Here is a 14,228-nt window from a genome sequence, read left to right as displayed (position 1 = left end):
TAAAACTTTAGTCACAACTGCCCTTACAGGCTGTCTGCAGGCAAAAAAATGGGCTAATCTGTGCAGGGCACACAGATGACTTAAAAAATATCAAAGTTGTGGACCAATCAGTGAGTCCAAAGGACAAACTCTTCATGCAGGTTTTTTCTAAAGGCATGCTGCAGGCAACAGGTCATAGCAAACACCTAAACAACACGTAAGGGTAAGTAAGAGTGAAGTGGGTGAGAAGCAGGCATGTTGTATTGAGTGTTTTGCTTTTTGCCCCCACCGAACCCTGCGCACTGCACAAGGAGCCCATTAATAATGACTAAATGCTCCTTGGGCCCAGCCTGACTGTTAGAATTCAGTAAATTGGACAATCGGGGTGTAGTTTGTGCGGGCTGGCATCCTACGGGTGTCCTATGGGCACTTAAAGATCACCTGCACACCCCATGCGTACAGCATGGGGTGTCAGCAGGGGTCCAGTATGCACATCTTACTACAACTAGAATGTAGCACAAGGGCATCATATGAAAGCATCACCTGTACATAATAAAAGCCTGGGACTTTCATTAGCCTTATGACTATTTGACGACACACTTACCACACACGGAACAATGGTACATTCCATTTTCATGACATCCCTTTTAGATGGCTGCACGAGCCTCAAGGGAACTCCAAGACACACCTGCGCTCCCCTTAAGATGCAGGTGCTCATCTCTACGATCTTTCACGGCCTGGACACCCCTAAAACCTGGGGCAGCCGCATGGCTCAACCTCCCGTATGAGTGCATTTGACTAAAGCTTAACAGCTATTTAAAATGCATCATTAACTCTTGAACCAGTTGATTTCAATAATGACTAACTACTATGCCCGCTTCTTTCCTTATTTACTTATTTTTGTTACAGATGTGTGGGTATTGGGGGTCTGACTGATTGCAGTGTAAAGGTGTTTGAGAAAAAGTTTAACAGACCATCCTGTTTGTTTAAAAGACTACCTCAAAGGGCCTGTAGGATAAATGATGCCCACAAACCAAATCAGAGGCTTGCTGTTTAGCAGGCGTTGTGTTAAGGGAAGGCCACTGTGCTCTTTTATTGTTGGTCCTACTTTAAAATTTTATAAAAGAGACCTCAGGAAATGTAGTTGTAGTTGTTGTGTCGAAACCATTTATATGAGAGTTTTACTGTTGCATGTTTGTGTCTTATTTACACAAAGACTACTGCAGTACATGTTATTTGGGAATTGGTTAGACAAAAAGGTAAATCCTAAAAATTTTGAGTGTCAGGGTCTAGTGTCTGGTTTTTATTCTTCACTGTTCTTTTTCAGTATTTTATGATGTAGATCTCTGTTTTTAATTTTTTAATTTCATTTTTATTCAGTTTTTTGGTTGTTTGACACTTCTTCTCTTTTCTGCTTGTTTCCTGTTGAATGCTAAGACTTGGCCAACATTTAATTACCACATCTGATGCTTGTTTCAGGTAAAATGTGTTACCCATTTTTTCATTGTCACGGGCAACATTATCATTTAGTTGGTGGTTATGGTCTCATTTGTACTCACGGCTCTTTGATTGGTTGACATCAGGCTCTGAATTTAAATCGAGTTTTATTTGCAGTTACTGTCCAGGTTTCGGCTATAGCCATTCTGCTTCTGTTACACATTTTTTAACCCTGACAGCAGTTCAATTTTTTTTTTGTTAGCTAGGCCCTTATATTATTGGCATTCATGTTTTCCAATTCCTTTCATTATGCTAGATTTCTGAAATCAGTTTACCGAAAAAAAAAGATCTAACAGTCAAGTGATTGAGTATAAACATCTGCAGATAAACCTCTTAGCAGTAAAAATCACTGGACAAATAACCAGCCTGATGCAGCACAGAATGCAGGAACACCAGCAGCAAACGTCCCCGCCTGTTTTGGATCCAACACCAAACACATTGCCTAAACTGTAGTGGAAAGCTATCAGAACTTGACTTACTGTTTGCCTACAGGAGTGTTCTCCGGCACATCCAGACTGTAGGAAGAGTTTGTGAACTGTGGTGGTCGGTATCCGGCAAGGATAGCCACAGTAGTTGGGGGGCCTTTATGGCCCTGCCCGTCCACTGCCTGAACCCGCAGGAGGTACTCTTTACTTGGAGTCAGGGGTCTTCCTGTGGTTCTGATCACACCAGAACGACGGTCCACCTCGAAACACCCCTCAGCACCTGTGCAGAAGGAGATCAAATGAGAATTGTCCACAGCAAATTAACAATTTCTGCAAACTGGCATAAAAACAACAGAGATTGACGTCTAACATGCAGGTAAAGTTTGAAGTGTCAGAGTGAGAAAACTTTGGATCAGTTTTCCTGCCACAGTTTTTAGAGTTTTAGTCATATTTCCGTGTCTTAACCACTTTCAGTTCCTTTTCTTCTTCCATAACTTGAGTACATTAGCCTTTTTTTTTTACAAACACAGCTGCTTTCTTTTGATCTATGGTGTGTTTAAACTCAGTTTCATTTGTTCCACACAAGATCCGCTTGTTTTTCTGGAGTTCTCTTGTGTTTTAGGTCTTTGTCTAAGTAATTTTTTTAATTGTAAAATCTTATTATTATGGTTACATTTATGAATTAATTTCTTTTACTTCTTGTCTTCATGCTTTAACCCCTTGACGGCAAAATTTATTTCTCGCTTAAAAAAAAAAATTTACATTTTTGCTTTCAAGTAGATGCTTAATTCAGGTAATTATTGAGCCAGAGTGGTTTGATGCATATTTGCATGAATATTCGTCAAGACTGGATTATTATTTTGGTTTCAAATTGAGTCTAAAATGTCTAAATTGCAGATATTTCTTTAACCCCATAGGAATCCAAATCAAATAAAAGCAGCTGAATAGGAACCTTCATTCATTTCACATGCTTAGTCATACAAACGATAATATAGCAATGTTGCTAAGAAATTGGATCACACACAAGCCTAAGCATCAAAGGAAAAAAAAAAGCTAAACCAAAACATCTAAAGGGACACAGGAGAGGTGGATGGTGCAATTTCCATCTATCAGATCTACCTGTGCACCCAAAAAATCTTTGTGTCATTCTTTGTTAAAATAAATAAAAAATAATGTAAATTCAACTGTTATTAAATCTATTGTGTTTTTTTAATGAAATGTTTGTGTGTAAACAAGCATCAGTTTCAGTTTGTCCATTATCATAAAAAATGGCTGCAGTCCCAGCTGTCCAATTATGAAAAGCCAATTGAGGTAAATTGACGCTGGAGGGATGCAGTAGATGTTTGTGTGTGTTTATTTTTTGTGCATGATTATGAGCTTGTTAACACTCCCGGAAGACTTAAAATAAAACAGGCTCATTTACACCCACAATCCCCCCAGGTTTAAAAGACAGAACAAGCCAAAAGAGGTGCAAAAAAAGATAAGGAAAGGGCAAAGGAAACAAAGGAGAGTATGACGAAAAAAGACGAAACAAAATCAGGGGACAGAGTAAGATGCAAGTTGACTAAAGGATGACAGACAGGCGGGAATCTAATAACGGATGAAGGGAGGCAAAGGAATGAAATGAAGAGACCAGAGAAAGAGAGATGAACATTGAAATGTAGATGAGAGAGGAGAGAGGAGAAGCCAGCAAGAAAACAGTAAAATCCCCAGCTGTTGACCAGAGGCCTCTGAACCCACAGCTGCTTCCAACCTGTCAATCATCTCCTCCTACTTGGACTATTTCTGAAGATCGTTTTCACATGAGTGAAACGAATTTTAAGCCAGTTTAAACTAATCACAGGTCAGAGTTCAAGTTATACAGCTTTTATAGGTCTGTTTTACAGCATCACAAATCAGAAATATACTTTTTTTTTTCTTCTCAGAGAGAAATACATAGACGCGTATCTCTTTCTACATATACCTCTGGCTTGGAGGCAAGAAGGGAAGAGCTGGTGTTCAATTTTTTTTTGCAAAACAAACAACGAACTAAATGATTACAATCAAAATTAAGGCAGAGCCCCGTTTTATGGCCCACAGGCGCTCCACCATTTCCCCTTTTTAACCTGCATCACACTCCTCACTCTACCCCTCTCTTCGGCCACCCTGGTCAGAGCTACATGTGACAAATTCATGAATTTTTTTTCAAAATTGTGGTTTTCTCTTTGTTTTCTCTCCATAGCAACTATTTTATGTTTTGGTAGCCTTGAACAGATCTATATAAGTTTTAAAAGAATCAGCAAAAGTAAACTTTTATATTTCCTTAGCAACATAGCCTTATTGTTAAGCACACCCACACTCCTAATATGTTCATAATGTATGTGACATTGTTTCATTCAGCTTAACCCAGGGATCAGTGTGTTGAGTGTTCATAACCTTTCTGTAAAAATGAGCAAGCAACAGTGGAATGCCACTTTTGTAAACTTTCCACACTATTGCCATTCAAGATCTACTACTTCTAATTCCAACATGTTTTTCTTTTCAAAGTAGCTTCCCTGTTTTGTTCAAGGAGCTACGAGGCAACAGTTGGAACTCCAGGGAGGAGTTCAAACTTGTGGCTGAAACTAAGGGTGATTTCTTTTATTTACTTATTCTTTTGGGAAATTCAAGATGTCTGCCTCTTCTCAAGCTTAAAGGTCAACAAAACTTTTATTGTGGTCGTAAACCTAACCTGGTGGCATGTGAGTAAAACTCTTTGAAGATTGCTCGAACAAAACGTTTTTTTTGTCCCATTTTGTGAAGTAAATGTGAAAATTGCCAAATTTTACAAACTGCCACAAAATGACTGCCCATCCATTTTTTTGAAGGTGTCTCGCTGTGACGTCATCCTTTATTTATTTGTTTGGGGGTAGGAGGCAGGGGTACTTCGTTCACTATGTCAAACATTCAGTTTTACAAGATGGATACAAATATTGATGAGATTCTGGTGGCAATATATTCGCTCATGGTCTGCTGCAGGACATAAAAAAAAAACAGAACAAACTTCAACTGTTGGTATTATACATTTAGATCAGACTGTTTTTGTGCAATGTTTTTAAATTGTGAAAAATATTTTTTTATTAATTTTATTTCCTAAACAAAAATATTTTTTCTCTGCTAATACTAAAAGAACAGATGTTACTTCCACCATCTAAAATGTATTTTAAACACTTGAATGTCCATATTCAACATGCGTTTTTGCGATAACCCATTTGTCATGCCTTCAGAAAAACAGTTCGTAATACTAATTATTGGATTAGCTCTTTATAGACATATCATGCCAAAGGGAATAAGATCATTACAAGTTCCTGAAATATCAATTTAGCTCCTTCCTCCTCTCCTTTTCTTAACCCCCCACCCAACCCAAAAAAAAAAAAAACAAACAAAAAAAAAACCTATACATAAAAATCCAAAGCCACTGGCTCCCATACGCCCACCAGCCAGCTCTCCCACTCATAGCCTCTCCAGAGACTTTCCTTCTGTTCCAGAATCTGGGAGCCTTCTTTGCCCTGGGGAGCGATTACCACTGTTGCTTATGTGCTCTTTTCTCTCCATCTCCCACCTAATTGACATTCAACAAGTAAAATTTTATTTATAAATTGCTCTACGGAGCAAAACAGGTTTGTCACAGAGTGTCAAGCAGAGCAGCAACGGACCTAATTAAAGATACAGGCAGGAGATAAAAGCTGAAGCAAACTTGTGGCAGGTTTCAGGGGGAAAAAACTGACTAGTAAAAGAAGAAGTTTGACAGCATTAGGTGAGAAAAAAAGTCAAGCTGTGCAAACAGATTGATGTGAATTTAAATGTTGAAAGACCTTTTCATGTTTCTTGAACTCATAATGATTGAAAGCTCTTTAAAAAATCTTCTTGCTTCCTTCTAAAAAGCTTTGAGGATGTGCTCCAGACAGCCTTTGTAGAGTTCAGTGCAAAGCATGTGGAATCAGTCCCATTATTTTGCTTAAAGAAGCTCATTAATGCTAGATAAAAAGTTCCAATTAGAAAACCTACCATCCAGAAGGAGGAACTGAGCTTGCCCTGTTGTCCCATCCCGTTGCCGTGCCAACAGTCGGTAAACTACAAAGCCAGGGGTGGCATCTGGACTGACGGTGGTCAGGTGTGGTGAAGGAAACATCACCCACTGAAGGTCAGCATGACTGGACATGCTCAGTGTCAACCTGCACAGGTACCACTCATCCCCTGAGAAAAGGAAACAGAAAACAAACAAGATATATTTGTTAAATAAAAGGTTATTGTTGCGTTTACAGACGTCTGTTTTCATGCATGGCCTAACAACAGTCAGTTCATCCCCTCTCAGCTGTTTGGGGGCTATCATCATTTTCATTTTTCTCTTTAAAATATTTTACATAAGACAAATTTAAAACACATTGCTTGGTATCAAATAGGACATTAAAACCCACTCCCATGAAAATGGTGTTTTTTTCTAAAGGAGGACATTATAAAACGGCATTTTGGAGCATTTTGTAATTCAAATTGTTGTGAATCAAGAGATGAAAACAGGCAGTTTGAAAAGGCTTAATGCGTCCACTGTACTGGTAATGTTAGGTTGGGGGTGCGAGAGGCTGTAAGTTAGAGGGAGAATCTGTAAACAGAGAGCTCTCGGTTATGGGTGACGGGAAGGAGGGGGCAGGGTTGCTCTTTGCCAACGGTTCCGCCCACAGGTCAGAGGCGACTTTCTAATGAACTCCCGTCGCTCTGCAGAAACGATGTCCTAAAAAACGACACAGGTATTTGATATCATGGCTAAAACTGGCATATTCATAATTAAAAGACCACCGGAAAAACTTCTGAAATAGATCAAAAGATGATCAGAGTGAGACTTTAGGATTCTTAACACGACAGATCAGTTGACAATGTAATCAGCAAGGTATTCAAAAAAGCAAAAACCTTTTCCCATATTTAATTGTATCACTAGCTTGTCCTAAATATTGTTGCAAATTTGTCCTTTTATTTTGTGATAATTAAATCGCTTTGCCCCCTCAGAATTAATTATTGCTGCATAATGGACTGAGGATGTTATTAAAAGCTGTCCTAGTTTCTCACCTAAACCCTTGGCTACTGCTAACAGACTATCAAGCTAAAAATTAACATCAAATTGTTTCTGTCCCAGGATTGTATACAAAGACAAGTAATAAACAATCCCTATTTTATTAATAGTCCAGGGAAAATTTTTTCATTGTTTCTCACAGTAATTTAAACAAGCAGCTTGCCAAAAATGTTCATTTGATGCACTAAAATGGAAGAAGTGATTCGCATATCTCTGCCAAATGTGATGCAATGCTTGTCTTTGCCCACTGTGAGGTGCAGGTTTGGTGGTCAAGGAGCAAATTTACGTTTGGTGGTGTAAAATTATGGAGTTATTAGAGTTGTTTGAAAAAATATACTTAATGTTTTGCTCCTATTAAACATGCCATCACCTTCTTTCATCGTCTAGTTCATCACATGTGAAACTGCAAAGCTAAACTTATTTTAATCACAGTTAAAAAGGAAGCTATTAAATGTATTATCATGCCATAAAATTCTTAAAAATAAACCGCTCAACCCCTTTATGCCTGAATTTATTTCCCATTGTATAAAAAAAAATTGTGGTGAAGGTGATGCTGCATCAAGCAAGTGCCAGGGCCTGCATTGTGAAATAATAAAATATGAAATAAAGCCAGTACAAAGATAATTAATTCTTGAATTTAAATTAAAGTTTATCATGAGGTTTGCTAGTCTTTATTTTCATTATATAAAAAAAGTAAGGAAAAAAGTCACTTGACCTTCTTGGTTTGCTGCAAAATGGCCCTTTGGATTCAACCATCAGCATTTCCAACAATCAGAGATGCAGCTCACTCCTGCACATACTTTCATTTGCATTAAAGTTGCATTTTGCAAAATGAAACCAGCTTAATTAAGGTTTTGGAACAATCCCGTTAAATAAAAAAACTTTTTGCAAAAGTCTTTGAAATTACGACTTTAATTTAAAGAGGTGCTAAGGCTGAACGTCCCTAAACAGGCATATAATCTCCTATGGTCTTTACTATCCCCAAGAAGAATTAATCATTTTTCTGTATTTAAAGTCTGTGCTGCAAACTCTGCAAATGCCAATTTCGTGCAGACTATCGCAGCCGCTGTTTCTATGCTGTAAACGGCTGCTATTGTTAGGTTTACTCTGCAAGATCAAAGCTTGTTATCCAAGTTAGCTCCACTTGTTAAGACAGCGGTGCAAAAGAGAAGCAGCGTTCAGCCAAAGGGGACAAGGTGGCATCTCTCTACAACACCTGTCATGTTTTCTCAGTTTTCATCTTGCTGCTTGAGAAGAGTGAGGGAGTGACACAGCGGAGAAGAGGAAAGGGAGCATTTCCTGCAAAATAACACACCAGAACTTTGAGATGAACGAGGAAACTCAAAAACCAGCAGGCGCTCCCATTTGCCCAGTCAAAAATACACACGCTCGTTTTTCATATTTATGATTTCCGTTGCCGTCTTATTGTTGTTTCTCATGTTGTCTGTGTCTGAGGAGGGATTTGTTCGGTTCTGAGGTGCTTCAGCTCTCGCTGCTGTTTTGGCACCTGTGTCGGCTCACAACACGCAGGAGACATCAGCCCTAACAAGAAGGGGAACTTCAATTCTGAAAGACCAAAAATAAAGAGAGGGATGAAGTGGTGACAGGGAGGAAGGAGGTGGGGAGAGTAGACAAGAGCATCTACCTCTGTCCCAGTATTTTTATATCACCTCTAAAGGTCTGTCAAGCAGAGGAGGGATGGAGAAAAAAAAATCGCCATTTGTCAATACAAGCCAGCAAATTAAGTTAAATAGAAAACTATAAGAGAAGGAGACATGAAATATTTAAAGGAGGAGTGGGAAAAGAGGAAAAGGGGATTAAAGGAGGAAGAAAATAAGTGGAGAAACACAAAGGTGCCAATATATGGATGTCTAAAGAACAAATGAAGAGCTATAGAGACAAAAAGACTCAGTATTAGATCAGCCAATTTTAAATCATCTTAATCTGAAAGTAAACTAGTGCTGTCATGGGAATAAATCTTTTGAGCAATTATTAATTATGACCTCAAATCAATTACTCTAATATATTTTTAATCTAATCTAATTTTTGCTGTGAAAAGTCTCATTTTGAGGTATTGTTATTTAAATTCATGGCAATGTTGCACATGACATTATTTTATTTTAACAGACTTCCAATCTTTACTTGTATGGCACTAAGTGGAATTTGTTTAATCTCAAACAATTAAGAAAAATAAATCCAAAAACATCATATCCGGAGTTCTCTAATTTATTTTACTTATCAGTAGGAAAACCTCTCTGAACATTTAAAAAAAATTATCTACCACAAATTTCTTATTAATACCTTAATACATAGTTGACATGCCTATTTCCACAGTTTATCACAACAACAAGAAAAGACGTGAGTGATTTTATAGTTTATTTTAATCTGTTTGATGATTTTGATCAGTTTGAAGACTGAATTTAATTTCAGATTTAATTTTTGATAATGGACACCTCATCTGGCATTATAATAGATTAAAAATGAGAGAGATAAAAAATAAAAATAACGCACTAACTTGTCTGTAATTAGTCAAAATTGATACAATAATTTGATACCCCTGTGTAAAACTACTATATATTCATTTTTAAACCAATATATGGAGGAAAAAGCAAACAAATAGCTTAAAAAATTAAAGTGACAATGGAGAAGAAGTCTTCCTACTCAATGTTCTTGTGTCTTCTTCTGCATCACTGGCCTTCAGTCTTCAGTAAAGCCATAGAATCCAGAATAATCACATCTATTTCTGTCTCTTGCTTCGCACAGGCTACTCTGGGCTGTGGCCCGTACACAAAAGTGAAATGAAATCTGTCCCATTATGATGATGAACATCAACACATTTGCATGCAACGCCAGAGGTCAGCACTACGTGTCAGTCAGGGCACAAAAAGTCTACCTCTCTGTGTGGAAACGCACATTCAGGAGGGTGTGGGAGGTAGGGACGGCTGTCAGCTGGACAAAACGCCTCCTTCATACCTCCGGGCAGAGAAAAAAGGTCACTGACACTAAAATAATGACTTTTGAAGACTTTTTCACAGAAGCAGCCTGTAGGACCCCTGTAGTACAACATGTGGTTATTTCTTCTACAAGAAACTGTGCAATATGTCTTTCATATGGGTCACAATTCAGAAGTTTTCCAGCTTTCTTAATGCAGACGAACTAAACAAACTAAACAATGTAAAGCAGCTGCAGAAGAGTACTGATTTCTCAACACCATCGTGAATCTGTTTTCCTGAGCCTTAGGGACATTAGGGATCTCATGGATCAGATATTTCTTTTATTCTGATTGTTATGATCAGCAACATATATTTTAAGCTTATTATAACAGATAAATGCTCTACCAGAAGTCTGCATATCGTGAACGGATCCCATCATTTTATTGCCGTGACACGCAGCACAATACAGCACTAGTTTAAACAGGAGGCACACAAAAAACAGTTTAGTAAAGTTAGTGAGATGTTCACAGATTTGGAAAGTGTCTTTTAGGTAATTTAAATGAAAAAAGGTCAGGTTTTTGTTTCTTTTTAATGAGAATGTCTCTTTGTGCTGATAACAGAGCCACCAAAGTCTACAAAGTGCAATGTCCAGGAAATACTGAAAAAAATGCATAATGTCTCAAAACAAGCAAAACTACTTGATGTTACATTGATATGATAAAGTCATGAATATTCATCATAATATTTATGGCACATCACCAATTTTGGACGAAAGACATTTTTTTTTTACTATGGAGAATTTTTAAATCACACTCGATCAAATATGTTCTGAAGATACTAAAGTTACAGACACCAAACGTTCTCACATTTACAATTATCCCCTATTTTTCCTAGTTAGTAGTTGGTATATTTTTACTAGATTGTTTAAGCAATCTTAGACACGGGCTCTTTTTAAGTTTTAAATAAAAAAGTAAGGTGAATAAGATATAAAATAAGGGAAAACCTGGATCTGTTTGTTTTTGCATTTGTTTATTTTTTTAAATTTTCTATGTGTTACAAAAGTATCGAATCAGGATTCTCAAAATCAAATGACTCGAAATTTAAAAAAACTGATCGGGAGATTTTTAGTTTCTATAATTATTGCTATCCTTCTAACTGAACTCGACTATAAAATTATTCATTCATTCATTCATTCATTCATTCATTCATTCATTCATTCATTCATTCATTCATTCATTCATTCATTCATTCATTCATCTTCCGTTTGTTCCCTTTTGGGGACACGGGGCTGCTGGAGCCTATCCCGGCCACTTGTGGGCGTAGGCTGGGGACACCCTGGACAGGTTGCCAGTCTGTCGCAGGGTTCTGTAAAATCATTTAAGATATTTTACATTGTTTGACAAATGTCGCAATAAAAATCAAACTCTTTATGTAGATGCTTGTGTAGGTTTTTTTTCTAAAAATGTTCAACTTCTGTGGAAATGTGCTGTGGAACAACAGGCTTCTGTGAAACCATCCTTTCTTCAACTCAGATATAATAACCCAGGAAATGCAGCTCACAGTGTGAGCAGAGCGCTGACCCCTGACGCGGGCTTCTGAGCTTGATCCACAGCTCGATAAACATATTTATTCATGCATATAAAAGTACAAAAACTCTGTGCAAGAGCCTGCCTGGAGCGAGGAAGAGGAGTGGAAGAAGGATGTTAACCTGAGTGATGAGGACTCATTTTCATGCTGGAAATGTGTTTGACTTCACAAATGCAGCATCATTTTTTTCTTGCATTTTCTGCCCGTCTCTCTTGAATGCGACTTAATTGTTGTAGTTGATTAATTAACACTATATATTTATTATATATATTTTTTTGCTAAAGAGAGCCTGTGCTCAATATCAAGGCAAGTTAATCTCTTTCCCAGCTTTTGTGGACTGTCTAACACACCAGAAAATGTCTGAAAATGAGATTCAATTTGCTCTCCTCATCTTTCTATCCGTGGCTTCTTTCATCCTTTTGCTTCTATCCGTATTCCCTTGTGTTATTATATCAAACTCTTTCATTAAGCTTTCCCTGCCACTGAACTGCACCACACTTTTTTATGTAAGAGATTTGAGTGAGTTACTTGACACAGAAAGGATTGTGTTGAACTTTATTTCTCAATAATAAAGTCTAAAACCCAGAGTATCTGTGCTGAATTTACCAAGACAAACGAGCTGCAGAAACCAAGGAAGAAGTGTTGTATCAATAAGACCATCCGTGTTAGTGTCAAAGTAGAGTGTGCCATGCCTGCATGTGCAGAAAATTGATCTTGTTATGGCTTTTTTGTCAGTTTGCTGGTCAGATGTGTAACACAAACACAAAAAAGATGTTTTACTGGTTTGTAGCATCAGCCAAAGAATGATCAAAAGGACAAATGTCAAATCTGCCGTTTCACAAAAACAAAAGACCAATAGTTGTTCTAAGAAATCTAGAGATGCGTTCACACCGAATGGGGTTTGCGCATCAATTTCACATTGGATGCCTCTCTTCCAATACAACTTTGTTTCTGGAAGCTTGTCCAAAAATGTGTTAAATTGATGATGCTGTGTGGGAGGAGCCACCGCCAGAGGTTTTTAGCCATATCGCGACATGGAAGCACATTTTATGAAAGACGCAGATGATGTTGAGAGATAAGGTTTATTTAGCTCTACAAAAGCATCTGTAATCACATCTGAATGTCTGGGTTTTTTAAATCATTCAGAGACTCTCCCAGTGCGGTGAGGTTAACCATCCACTGCAGGAGCTGCACCTGAATGACGGCCGCTTTCACCGCCTACTTCCATGTCTCTGTGACCCAGTTTGACCACGTGCTGTCCCGCATTAGTCCGTGTAGGCAAAAAATTGAAATAAGAATAAAATCAGAGGAAACCTTCAATTGTGTTATAATGCAAATTAGAAAAATATAAAGTTTGGGAGGAGAATGATCAAATGTTGATGCTGATTAAATCATCAACAGTCACTGGCCAAAGATGAGTTCCTGATTGGTTGACATGATATGATGCATCTTTTTTGCCAAAGTTCAGAAATATGAACTCTTGATAAACCTCGACGACCAAATTGTGCTGCGACTCCTAAAACACGCTGTTGCTAGACTGCCGTGCCCGCGTGCAGCGTCCAACCCTCAAAATCAGGACCTCTGATCGCGTCTGTACATTGACTTACCAATAAAACTGGATGTCTCTGATGTGCGCTCTAAAGAAAAGCAGATTAAACACGTATTTTCTCAAAAAAAAAAAAAGAGCAATTAGAGATTTTATCTTTAAAAAGGCTAAAATCCAGCATGCGAGCAACCAAATAAAATCCAGAGACGGTGCTTAAATGCAAAGCGACATATATGTAAAGGAAAGCCTCTAGCTAAAGGTACACTAAAAAAAAGGAAATTACCACCCAATAAACTTTACGAAAATGTAACTTATTTTAACCAGAAAATGTTGTTTGTAAATCATACGTGAATGAATCATGTCGATTGTACATAAAAATAATCTATTTAATAGTTACTAATTTCAATTATGTTGATCCAACATGATACCATTAAATTGGATCATGCCTGTAGATAACCTCACGATATCACGAGATCATGCGAGATTCCTCAACTACACCTGGCTGTGGCCTAGGGGACGCTCAACGTCGCGTAATGCCTGAACGCTGCAGAACGTTGACCCCGTCCACGTTGAGCCCGTCTTCTTCGCATTTTACAAGTTTCTGTGCAATATTGCCACCTTAGGGAAGTTAGGGAGGGCATAGTCTCATTTTGTTGAACCAACATATTTCAAATGAGTTAGTGTGGGAGAGGAATAATGATTTGGGATGTCCTGACCTGATCAAGAAGGTAAAATGAACAGTTTAATTAGTGATTTATACTTAAACAAATCACATTGGCCTGATGTAGAAAGGCTTACAGAAAATCATTTAAATAGAACAAAAATAGTATTTATTTTGTTTTATAATAATGATAAAAAAAAAAGAATATATAAGTAATGTGAAAATTTGATACAATGAACTGAAAATTTGAATACAATGGTATACAATGGTATCAAAATGTATTTTTAATAAAGATATTGAAGGTAATTTAGCTGAAAGAGGTAAGATTCATGTGTATAAATGCTTCCCAATTCAATCCTTCAGAAGTTGTTTCTACTTTTCTTTAAATACTGTAAATTTAGGTGTCTGCTGTCACATTGCTTATGCAACACAAAGTGCCCTCATCTCTAAAAAAGGCAACTTTTGGAAATAAATAATCTGATGTGCATATATTTATACACTGGGCTGGCAGAGACTG

The 14,228-nt window shown here is 37.6% G+C and overlaps 1 protein-coding gene across 1 annotated transcript in view; it reads right to left on the bottom strand.

Moving 5' to 3' along the window:
* Positions 1 to 14,228, bottom strand: part of LOC101172191 (neural-cadherin) — a 131,946-nt gene that overhangs the window by 61,660 nt on the left and 56,058 nt on the right. Inside the window, exons 2-3 of the mRNA XM_011485705.3 lie at positions 5,928 to 6,116; positions 1,956 to 2,181 (exon numbers count right to left, since the gene is read on the bottom strand). Of these exons, the coding sequence (XP_011484007.1) occupies positions 1,956 to 2,181; positions 5,928 to 6,116 (415 nt within the window). The remainder of the gene's footprint in view (positions 1 to 1,955; positions 2,182 to 5,927; positions 6,117 to 14,228) is intronic.

The sequence above is a fragment of the Oryzias latipes genome, chromosome 16 (assembly GCF_002234675.1).
Source record: "Oryzias latipes chromosome 16, ASM223467v1".
NCBI lineage: Eukaryota > Metazoa > Chordata > Actinopteri > Beloniformes > Adrianichthyidae > Oryzias > Oryzias latipes.
Note: the sequence above shows the minus strand (reverse complement) of the source record. Positions and strands in the feature narration are given on the sequence as shown.